General features: G+C 41.5%; 1 protein-coding gene across 2 annotated transcripts in view; it reads left to right on the forward strand.

Annotated features, from left to right (window-relative positions):
- Positions 1 to 12,615, forward strand: part of Rsu1 (Ras suppressor protein 1) — a 194,962-nt gene that overhangs the window by 100,592 nt on the left and 81,755 nt on the right. The window contains exon 9 of one of the 2 annotated variants that reach the window (XM_021149446.3): positions 4,792 to 6,366. The exons of the other annotated variant lie outside the window; for it this stretch is intronic. Coding sequence (XP_021005105.1) covers position 4,792 — 1 coding nt within the window. The 3' untranslated portion in view covers positions 4,793 to 6,366. Of the gene's footprint in view, positions 1 to 4,791; positions 6,367 to 12,615 lie in introns of those variants that run through there. 2 annotated transcript variants of the gene reach the window in all.

Here is a 12,615-nt window from a genome sequence, read left to right on the forward strand (position 1 = left end):
ATGTGCATACATGAATGTGCCTGTGTGTGTGTATGTATGAATACATGTGTATCTGTGTTTGCCTGTGTGTACCTGTGTGTTGAAGGGCAGTGCACATGTGTCACAGTGTGCAAGTGGGTGTCAAAGGATGACCTTGGCTGTCAGCCCTTATTTTCCACCATGTTTAAGATGGAATCTTAATGCCAGACAACTGACCTGTCAGCTTCTAGTGATTCTGTTTATATCCCACACCACTAGTGAGTGCTGCTGTGTCTGCATCTGATTCAATGTGCGTTTCGAAGATCTGAACTCAAGCCTTATGCTTACATGGCAGCTTACATGGCAGGTACTTTACCCATTGAACTATCTTCTCATCTCAGTAGTGATATCCTTTAAAAAAAAACTTTATTGATTCACATCATGCACTCAATTCTACTTATCACCCCATTCCTCCATAACAGCCCTCCGCCCTTCTAACCTTCCCCACAAAACAAGAAAGAAAGAAAGAAAGAAAGAAAGAAAGAAAGAAAGAAAGAAAGAAAGGAGGGAGGGAAGGAGGGAGGGAAGGAAGAAAGGAAGAAAGAAAGAAAGAATAAAAACAAATAGACAAGAGCAAAAAAGCCCACATCTTGCTGTGGCGGCTGTGGTATGTCATAGTGTATCACTATGTCCAAAGAGCTGTACTTGCAGATGCTCATTGCAATGAGTTACTGGTCTGGTCCCAGGACTCTGATGTTCACTACACTATCAATACTGGATCCTCAGCAGGACCATTCCTGCTGATGCCCTGCGTTATAGAGATCCTGCAGCTTTAGTTCTGCAGAACTGGTCCCTTCATGGGATCCAGCAGGAGTAGGTGGCTGGGACACATGGAAGAGCTGGCCCCACACCTCCCCTGGGCAGCATGGGAGTCAGTCCCTCGCCTAGGCAAAGCTGGAGAGCTGGCCCTAGGGGTACAGGCATGTGAGAGCTGGCAGGCTGAACAACTCAGCTACCACCCAGGCCCAGATACAGGGCTTTGAGTGGTATTGTTATTGTTATTATTATTATTATGTTGTTGTTGTTGTTTGGTTTTTTGAGACAGGGTTTCTCTATATAGCCCTGGCTGTCTGGAATTCACACTGTAGCCAGGCTAACCCTCAAACTCAGAAATCCACCTGCCTCTGCCTCCCAACTTTATATTCTTATCTCAGTTATTAGGTTACTAGCACCCTCCTTTTGAGGGGTGGTATAATGAATCAGTTTGTGTATTATAAACCTAGCCTGTTTGATTAACTGTGGCAGAGTATATCATAGCCTTCTGTAGAGTTACATCAAAATTAAAAAGTGTAAGTAAGCCTACAAAGACATGTTCTCCTTCTTAGGGACCATCTACTACCCTAGTCGCTGCCGAAGGGCAGGCTGCACTGTGACCTCTCACCCTCCACACCCTGCCCTGACTCACCCCTTTGGACAAAGAGAGAATGTTGGCTGTTTCCTTAATTTTAGCTTTTTAACCTTATTCTCTTATTGTAACTAACATCCGATATGTACACTGGGCCAAAGTATAGATTGTTAGCTAGTTAAGATGCATAATTAAAATCATAGTCATGAAAACCCTTACCTGCACAGTACCATTGTTCCACTACAGAGCATCATCATGTCAATATATGGTGCTGTCTGTGGCCTGAGGTCCTTGGAAAGGACATGGACAGACTCATGGCTGGCCTGCCATCGTGGTTATTAGATCCCAGCTTCACTCTTTTAATGCCTTAAGCAGCTGTTAGATCTCATAGTGTCCTTTCAACTATCAGGAACAATGGCATTCTTATCAGTACACACTTGATTATTATAAAAATTCAAATTTTACATGTAACCACATAGGTTAGCAAATTATTCATGGCTCACATCATTTTTGTAAAGGCAGCTTTCACGTCCACATTTTGTGTGTGTTAGTGTGTGTGTGTGTGTGTGTGTGTGTGTGTGTGTGTGTGTGTTGGGGCAGTATGGGGCGGTTGTGTTCATGTGTGTTCATGTGTATATGTGTATGTATGTATACATATACATGTCGGCCAGAGGCCAGTGGTGAGTGTCATTCTTCAGAAATGCTATCCACTGAGACAGGTCTTTATTGGCCTGGACTCATCAAGAAAGACTGGCTTTCTGGCCACCATGTCCCAGGGATTCAACTGCCTCTGCCTCCCCAGTGCTGAGAGTACAAACATAAGTCATAACACTCTACTCTTCTGTGTGGGTGCTGGAACTCTACCTCAGGCCACATGCTTGTCAGGAAGTGCTTTTCCAATCATGATTTCTCCCATACCCTCCATCGAGTATCTACTAATTATTTCTTTGTCGCTTTTCACTTGGTCTGCATATGTCCTCTTCATTTTAAAATACTTAGGTGATTACATATGTGTATGTGTGTGTATACATACATATATATATATATATATATATATATATATATATATATGGCTTATTAAAGACATGTGTGCACATATGAAAAAATAATTTGAAGTTCCATAAACCTTTCTCCTCTCCCCTCCCCTCCCCTCCCCTCCCCTCCCCTCCCCTCCCCTCCCCTTTCCTCCCCTCCCCTCCTCTCCCCTCTCCTCACCTCCCCTCCTCTTCCTCTCACTCTCCCTCCTCTCACTCTCCCTTCCCTCTCCTCTCCCTCTCCCCCTCCCCCCTCCTCCTCCTCCTCCTTCTCTTCTTCTTCTTCTTCTTCTTCTTCTTCTTCTTCTTCTTCTTCTTCTTCTTCTTCTTCTCTCTCTCTCTCTCTCTCTCTCTCTCTCTCTCTCTCTCTCTCTCTCTCTCTCTCTCTCTCTCTCTCTCTCTCCCTGGTTTTATTCTGGTCCTTGGGACATCCTCAAGATGGTGTGTAGATAGGGCAGTGACGACAGAGAGGATAGGTCATCTGATGTGTGGGTTCTGATGACTATGAGAGGAAACGTGGATAATTGAAACCAACAGGGACTTTGGTGCTTGGGAAAAAGTGAAATCCCGGTACTTGAAGATGCTTTCATTTGATTCAGAGAGGAGCTTAGTCCATGAGGCAGGATTTGGATTTGATTTGGATTTTTTTTTAAATTAATTTGGTGTGTGTGTGTGTTTGTGTGTGTGTGTGTGTGTGTTCATAACACTCATATAAAGGTCAGAGGACAACTCTAAGGAATGGATCCTCCTACTGCAGTCTCCAGGAACTGAATTTCACTTATCAGACTGGTATACAAGCAAGCACCTCTCCTTAGAGAACCACACCACTGAGCCGTCTCCTGAGCCCCGACCCTGACGTGTGACTCTTTAGACGTGTTCTGTGGGATACAACCTGGGAACTCATTGGCTCATAGCCGTTTCTCAGGTGGAGATTTCTCTGTGTTCACCTGTCGTTTTGTCTTAAGGGGGACATAGTGACTGTTGTCATCATGCTGCCTAGGATGTGTCATTCCACCGCTAATGTAAAATAAGCATCCAAGTCTGGAGTTAGAGATCACATTTAAAACCCAGAGCATCTTCATTGTGTTGCTGAGTCACATGTCACCTTGACCTCCTTGGGAAGTGGTACCCATCCACCTATTTGTTTCTTTTATTTCTGTATAATTTTGATGAACTCGACACTGCTTGGTACAGTTCGACTTTTTTTTTTTTTTTTTTTTTTGGTCCCTGCAGCAAGAGCAGCCAGGTTGAAGCCTCAGCCCCTGACAAGATCCCCTGCGAAAGGGAATAACTCACACTTTCCAGATCTACAGCTAGGTGTGCATGTAGTGATGGCAGCCATTTTAAAAGCTGACAGGTTCACTCTTGTCAACAAGTTAACAAAAGAAGACACTTGACAGATGCTGGGTGGAAAACGTGTAATTTGTAAGAGAGGCCTTTAGAACACAGGCGTGCCCCATGAAGGTGTAATTTTTGGAGTTTGGCAAGTCAGCATCCTCATTTCCAACCTGGCAGGACACAAGGGGGCCCTTCTTCCTTATTCTTCTATCTTGTGGCTTGCTTTTCTCCTGGGGGAACAAGCCCTGGGGGGTTGGGGGGGGATTCTCCATTCTCACGAGTTAATGGAAATGGTGCTTGAGGACTGGTGGGCAGTTATAAGAAAAAGCCAAGCAATTTCTTTCTCTTCGCTAGGAACCCGGCAAAACCAGTTATCTTGTTTGATTTATGAGGACTGGTTATTTTATCTACAGGTAGAATTAAAACAAAGTTACCTTTCTTTCTGCGCTGTAGGCAAACCTGTCCCTGGCTATAATGGACATAAATGGGCTTTATTAATCAACTACCCCATCTTCTAATAGCTGCTGAGTTAGCTGCCTAGAAGTTCTTTAAGTCACCCATGCATCGGGTACCTTGTCTGTGGGCCTTTTCACTCTAAGAGAGTCATGTGTAGCAGAGAGTCATATCTAATGAACTCCATAATACTTTTAGGTTTTTCTGGGGAATTGTAAATGGATATACAAAGCTAGCAGATGGTTTTATAAATATCTTCAGAAGAAACAAAAAGAGAGTTGACCCATCAGGACCTTTTGGTCCTTCAGTAAGTATTACATACAGGCAATCAATATACAGAGCACTGTAGACCTTTCTTTTTTGTTATTATTGTGTCTGAAAATAGCACAAATTAAACCACATTAAAACATTATGTCTGCACAGTAGATGTGACCATGAAGGACCATTTTCCCCCTACAGCTTCAACATAGAGATTGTATTTAATCTAAAAGGTAACTGTATTTTATACCTAGGCTTTTATATTTAATTTATAGTTGCTACATATGTATGGTTGGCTTCCTTTTAAAATTCTATACATTGATTATTTCATTTTGTTCATAATAGAAAATGATGTTCAAGCCTTTGACACCTCTGTCCAGATTGCCTACAAATATGTTAACTTGAACAAGGGATACTACAAAGTATTGAAGAGAAAAGGAAAAGCCACTAAAAGTCTATCTGGGGTAGGATTGTATCACATCCCTTCAACTTTTCAAGGGATAACAACCTTTACAAAAGCAAAGGATGAACACCCTTCAGAGCCCTTAGGTGGAGGTGGGAGATCATTGTCTGTCAGACTTCAGACAAGCCACAGCTGACTTTTTAATGAGGCTGCAAATGCTCCCTTCCATACACACTGACCTTTGAGATGATTTTAAACCTTGCTGACCTTTTCTGCACACAAGACCACTTCCCCCAAACTGCACAGAGCCTACAACTGCACCTGGACATCTTCTTACAACAGGCTGTGCCTTCTGCAAGCACCCAACCATAATCCCTCACTAACAAGTGATGGAATAGTATACACTAAGTCCTCGTCTGCAATTCAGAACTCAGTGTTCAGTATGGACCTGGGAACGTTGTGAGGAGGAGCATTTCCACTTTCCATAGGTGAGCAACACTGACCTGCCATGTTTTGTCCATGGTGATGTTCTGCCCACAATGGTGGGGCCAAGGAGTGTGAACTTAACCTTTTGAAACTAAGAACCAAAATAAGTCTTCCCTCTCCTTGAAGTTGATTTTTTTTTTTTTTTTTTGTGCATTGTGTCACAGTGGCTGAGAGATGAATCTTAAGCTGCAGATCTGCTCTGGACCTTTGGCAGCCAGCTTCTAAGAAAGCCCTCCATTTTTTTTTTTCCCATCTGGTATTCACAACCTAATATTATCCCCTTGTATGTCATACCATCCTGGCTCTCTCATAAATAAATAAAGCACAATAGTTTATTGCCACCAGAAAAAAAACTAACAAACAAACAAAAACAAAAAAAACAAAAAACAAATGAAGTACAGTGATACAGCCAAGACTTAAGAATCATGATGATATAGGTAATCTTGAGAGTTGGTTTCAAGAACAAAGAGTCAGTTATTTGAAATCATAAAAGCATGATGTCATTACTATCCTTTTTGAGTTTTAATTGCCTCCTTGTTGTAAAACTATCAAGGACGTCTTGAAAATTGCTTGTGGAGCTGGCATGATGACTCAGCAATTAATTGCAGGAACTCTGGGTTCAGTTCCCAGAACCTTCAGGATGGTTTCTGATAAACTGTATGTAACTCCAGGTCCATGTGGTGGTTATATGGTCTGTTTTTGTCTCTGCAAACTTCTGTACATGTGGACACAAAGTCAAACCCATACCCATTGAGTAAATAAATGTAAATAAATCTTTTAAAAAACAATTGTTTGCATTTATTTTTCCTGAGTGATGATCCTATGTTGCTCTAAATAAATGTACTTCTCCTAGAACTTGGTTGGGTTGGTTTTGTTCTAAGGTGACAGCTTTAAGTCACAAAATTTCATTTAACTGTCTGTTTTCCCCATGTACCAAATGGACCATGAACACATAGTTCAAGAATGTTGGTATAACATTGGCTGTCAATCCTTGATTTAGTTGCTCAACTCTTTCTCTATTTAGTCATAATTGATAACTGTGCTAGTAAATTTGTACTCTCCCCTCAAGGGTAACAGAAAACGTATGGATGGTCTGGGGAAGAATATGTAATATTTTTCTCTCCCATGTTTTGTTTTTGTCTTTTTGATAGATCACTTATTACCCTTTGATTTAAAGGATTTTTTTTTCTTAATTTGTGTTTTAGATAGAACTATTAAATCTCACATATAACTAATATTCTTTCTTTGGGCATGTTCACAACTTATCCTATAAACAGACTTTTCTTTTAAGCACGTTTAGTAAGATTTTGTTTCCTATAGCCTTGTGTAAAATGATCCAGTTTTAATAAAGAAAAATATTTTCCATTTGAAATTTTCCATGCCCTGATACTCTGTGAGTTCCACTTGATATCCTCCACCTTCAACACTTGAAATGTGAACCTTTCTTCTCTTCAAAACCAGCTTTTAGAATCTTGCTGGTGTTCTGAGTGGCATCTGTACTAAAGTGCAACTCGGTAAGACTACTTCCTTCTCGACAGTTTCCATTCCACATGCTTAAGATGGAAGACCAGACTTTGAAGATGGTCCCTTCTGATGGTCACCTTGATCCTTTTGCTGCTTCCTCAGGTCTTCTAGTGTGGCCAGGCCTTGAGAACATGCTCTCTGGAGATTGATTCTGCAGGGATGTGGTGGGACCAAGGTTGACAAGCAATGAAGCTTACTCTTTTCTCCATGATTCCTGCACTTGTCATTAAGGATTCCTGATTAAGCACTGGAAGACCAGAGTGGGGGCACACAACTGCTATATAAGTGGGAGGAGAGATGTTTATTTTGAACTTTGCTCACAAATCCATTTAATTAACATTCTAAAGTATGTGTTGGGGGGAGGCAGTCTTTTCTCCATCCACATCCTTTTCCTTTCTTCTTCCTGTCCCTCTCTCTTTATGTCTCCCATCCCATTCCTCTCTTTGCCCTTCCTGTCCCTCCTCCTCTTCCACTTTCTCATCATCTCCCTTTTCCTCCTTTTCTCTTCCCCTCCATCTTCTCTTTCTCCTCTTAACCATTCTTTGGCTTCGGTGTTCCTCCCCTTCACATCTTCTCTCTCCCCGTCACTCCTTCCCTTGATTGGTGACCTACAGACCTGCACTGAGCATGAGTAAAGCCTATGATGTATGGTATGACACACTATGATATCAACTTAGCATTAGTAGACTATAATTTCTCATGATTGACAAAAGGAAAATAAGCACCAGCTAGACTCTGTTCACATCCCACAAAGGAATTGTATCAGATGGCTTCCTGTCTAAGAGGAAGTTCTCTGATTTCCATGATTAGATAATAGTCACTTGATATGGTCTTACTGACCTGGAAGGTGCTGACCCCTTCAGTGACTCGGATAGCTAACCCTCTATATTGATCATCTTTCCCAGCCTCCTGATCTTACCACTCAATGCTTTATGCTTTCCACCCAACTATGAATTATTGCTTGAATTTGCTTTTTTTATTTGAGAGATAAATTAAAAAGTGGCACTTTTACAATAAAGGAAACTGCCTGTGGTTTCTATTCTCTATATAGTTGTATCTTTTTTTTATTACATGCCTGCTTTTTACTGAACCCCAATCTCATATTCAGGTTGGACATTGTTGGGGGTGTTATATATTTATTACTGTTATCTTAGACAGTGAAGGGTTTGTCTTTGTTACCAGGCATTTTGGATACAAATTAATTATGTTATGAAAGCAGTTTCAATCAACTTTATCAAATAAAAAATCATAAACATAAGTTACATTCATAGGCTTTTGTCAGTGTTCCAATCTACTCATCTAGCATCAGGGAGATAATGTTTTCTGTTTTATTCTATTGTGTTTGTCTATTGTTTCATATGTGACGTTAGGAATCATGGTATTGAAAGTATTTGTGGCAAAGAAGATTGCTTCCCACTCTTACTGTTTTCAACTAGCTTCATGATGGGAGTATGTGAAGAAGCCTCTATTAGTATTGAAACAATTCTATTGTCTTTAAAATCTTTAAGATGCAAGCATTTGCTTCAATCTCTGTCAAATTAGATAGTATTTACTTGCTGATTAAATCAGCTACTGCTGAGAGTTTTGGTTATTTTGCATGGCAAGGTAAACAGCTTTTAAAAATTATTTTTTTGTGTTCTCACAAAGGTTTCTGCCCTGATAATTTTACCTTAACTATTGGCACTGGCTTACTAAGTCCACCATACTGGAAGCCAAAAGTCCCAGGCAGGTCAGGTATGAGTGACATTTCTTTCTTCTGAGGACTAGGAATATCTATTCCAGTCTGTTGCCCTGCTAAGTGGATTCTGCTCTTCTCCTGCTGTGTAGGTGTGTCCTTCCCCGCACCCTGGTATATGGATGGCTGTTTGTCCCCTGTCCCTATTCACCTTTTGTTGCCACTGTACACTTTTGTCTCTGTGACCAAATTTCCTTTTTATTTAAAATGAGAACATTGGGTTAAGGCTCATCCTAATTGATTTCGCCGATAACAACCCCTTGTTCAAATATGGTCACACTATAAACTTGGGATAGGGTATAGTAGATCTTCAACAAATAATAGGGCTCGTGGAAGAGAAGAGTTCACCCGATATAACACTGTTGTTATTCAAATCCCACAAAATTGAATGTGATTCTCCACTAGCTCATCCTACCATCTTCTCTGTATTCTTTATTATTATTATTATTATTATTATTATTATTATTTTACTGATTTACATTTCAAAAGCTATCTCCCTTCCTGGTCCTCCTTCCTTGAGTCCCCCCACCCTATTTCCCATACTGTCACCTCTAAGAGGGTGGTTTCCCACCCACCCCTCTAGCCAACACCTTCTCTAAGAAACCAAGCCTCCACAGGACCAAGCATATCCCCTCCCACTGAGGCCAGACAAGTCAGTCCTCTGCTACATATATAGTGGAATCCAAAAGCCGCCCATGTATGCTATTTGGTTGGTGGTTTACTCCTTGGGAGTTCTGCGGAATCCAGTTAGTTGATACTGTTATTCTTCCTATGAGATTACAAATCCCCTTCAGCTCCTTCAGTCCTCCTGCTAACTCTTCCATAGGGGTCCCCAGGTTCAGTCCAATGGTTGCATGTGAGTAATTGCATCTGTCTCAGTAAGGTGGTGTTAGAGCCTCTCAGAGGACAGCTATGCCAGGCTCCTGTCTGCAAGGACGTCTTGGCATCAGCAATAATGTCTGCGTTTGGTGTCTGCACATGGGATGGATCCCAACTTAAGGATGTTTCTGGATCACCTTTCCTTCAGTCTCTGCTCTATTTTTTGTCCCTGCATTTCCTTTAGACAGGAACAATTCTGGGTGAAAAATTTTGAGATGGGTGGGTGGCCGACCACATACTTCAACCAGGGCCCATGTCTATCTACTGAAGGTGGTCCCTTCATGTTCCATCTCCTCACTATTGGCTAATGTCATCACCATTGGGTCCAGGGAGCCTTTTGTATCCCTGGTGTCTGGGACTTTCTACTGGTTCCCCCTTGTCCTCCACCCAACACTGCTGCAAATTTCTATCCATTCTCCTGGCCCCCTGGGCTTCTCTCCTGTCTCCCACATAACTGATCCTTCCCCACCCTTTTCCTTCCTCCTCCCATCTCTCATCTAGGTTTCTCCCTCCCTCTGCCTCCTGTGGTTATTTTGTTCCCCCTTCTAAGTAGGATTGAAGCATCTACACTTGGGCCTTCCTTCTTGTTAAGCTTCATATGGCCTGTGAGCTGTACTATGGATATTCTGAACTTTTGGGCTAATATTCAGTTGTTAGTGAGTACATACCATGCATATCCTTTTGAGTTTAAGATACCTCACTCAGGATGATACTTTCTAGTTACATCCATTTGCATGCAAAATTCATGATTTCTCATTTTCAATAGCTGAGTAGTATTCCATTGTATAAACGAACCACATTTTCTGTATCCATTTTTCTATTGAGAACATCTGGGATGTTTCCCACTTCTGGCTATCAGGAATAAAGCTGCTATGAACATAGTGGAGCATATGTCCTTGTGATATGATGAAGCATCTTTTGGGTATATGCCCAGGAGTGGTATAGCTAGTTCTTCAAGTAGAACTATTTCTAATATTCTTTTTTTTCTTTTTTTTCCATTTTTTATTAGGTATTTACTTCATTTACATTTAAAATGCTATTAAGAAAGTCCCTTATACCCTCCCCCACCCTGCTCCCCTACCCACCCACTCCTACTTCTTGACCCTGGTATTTCCCCTGTACTGGGGCATATAAAGTTTGCAATACCAAGGGGCCTCTCTTCCCAATGATGGCCGACTAGGCCATCTTCTGCTATATATGCAGCTAGAGACAGGAGCTCTGGGGGTACTGGTTAGCTGATATTGTTGTTCCACCTATAGGGTTGGAGACCCCTTCAGCTCTTTGGGTACCTTCTCTAATTCCTCCATTGGGGGCCCTGTGCTCCATCCAATAGCTGACAGTAAGCATCCACTTCTGTGTTTGCCAGGCACTGGCATAGCCTCACAAGAGACAGCTATATCAGCATCCTTTCAGCAAAATCTTGCTGACGTATGCAATGGTGTCTGCATTTGGTGGCTGATTATGGGATGGACCCCCAGGTGGGGCAGTCTCTGGAGGGTCCATCCTTTCATCTCAGCTCCAAACTTGATCTCTGTAACTCCTTCCATGTGTGTTTTGTTCCCAATTCTAAGAAGGAGCGAAGTGTCCACGCTTTGGTCTTCATTCTTCTTGAGTTTCATGTGTTTTGCAAATTGTATCTTGAGTATTCTAAGTTTCTGGGCTAATATCCACTTATCAGTGAGTGCATATCTAAGGAGTTCTTTTGTGATTGGGTTACCTCACTCAGGATGATGCCCTCCAGGTCCATCCATTTGCCTAGGAATTTCATAAATTCATTCTTTTTAATAGCTGAGTAGTATTCCATCATGTAAATGTACCACATTTTCTCTATCCATTCCTCTGTTGAAGGACATCTGGGTTCTTTCCAGCTTCTGGCTATTACAAATAAGGCTGCTATGAACATAGTGGAACATGTGTCCTTATTACCAGTTGGAACATCTGATATATGCCCAGGAGAGGTATTGCTGGATCCTCCGGTAGTACTATGTCCAATTTTCTGAGGAACTGCCAGACTGATTTTCAGAGTGGTTGTACCAGCTTGCAATCCCACCAACAATGGAGGAGTGTTCTTCTTTCTCCACATCCTCACCAGCATCTGCTGTCACCTGAATTTTTGATCTTAGCCATTCTGACTGGTGTGAGGTGGAATCTCAGGGTTGTTTTAATTTGCATTTCCCTGATGATTAAAGATGTTGAATATTTTTTCAGGTGCTTCTCAGCCATTCGGTGTTCCTCAGTTGAGAATTCTGTGTTTTGCTCTGTGCCCCATTTTTTAGTGGGGTTATTTGATTTTCTAGAATTCATCTTCTTGTGTTCTTTATATATATTGGATATTAGTCCCCTATCTGGTTTTGGATTGGTAAAGATCCTTTCCTAATCTCTTGGTGGCCTTTTTGTCTTATTGACAGTGCCTTTTGCCTTACAGAAGCTTTGCAATTTTATGAGGTCCCATTTGTCAATTCTCGATCTTACAGCACAAGCCACTGCTGTTTTATTCAGGAATTTTTCCCCTGTGCCCATATCTTTGAGGCTTTTCCCCACTTTCTCCTCTATAAGTTCACTGTCTCTGGTTTTATGTGGAGTTCCTTGATCTACTTAGACTTGACCTTAGTACAAGGAGATAGGAATGGGTCAATTCGCATTCTTCTACATGATAACTGCCAGTTGTGCCAGCACCATTTGTTGAAAATGCTGTCTTTTTTCCACTGGATTGTTTTAGCTCCCTTGTCGAAGATCAAGTGACCATAGGTGTGTGGGTTCATTTCTGGGTCTTCAATTCTATTCCATTGGTCTACCTGTCTGTTGCTATGCCAGTACCATGCAGTTTTTATCACAATTGCTTTGTAGTACAGTTTTAAGTCAGGCATGGTGATTCCACCAGAGACTCTTTTATCATTGAGAAGAGCAATATTCTAAGGAAACTCCAGATTGATTTCCACAGTGGTAGTACTAGTTTGCAATTCCACCAGCAGTGGAGGAATGTTCCTCTTTCTCTACTTCCTCAACAGCATCTGCTGTTGCCTAAGTTTTTATCTTAGCTATTCTGATTGGTGTAAGGTGGAATTTCAGGGTCATTTGATTTGTTCAAGGCTATTTACTACTTTCTTTTCTCTTAGATTTAGTGTATCTGGTTTTATGTGGA

This window comes from Mus caroli, unplaced genomic scaffold (assembly GCF_978045245.1).
Source record: "Mus caroli unplaced genomic scaffold, Mus_caroli_1 scaffold_2, whole genome shotgun sequence".
Lineage (NCBI taxonomy): Eukaryota > Metazoa > Chordata > Mammalia > Rodentia > Muridae > Mus > Mus caroli.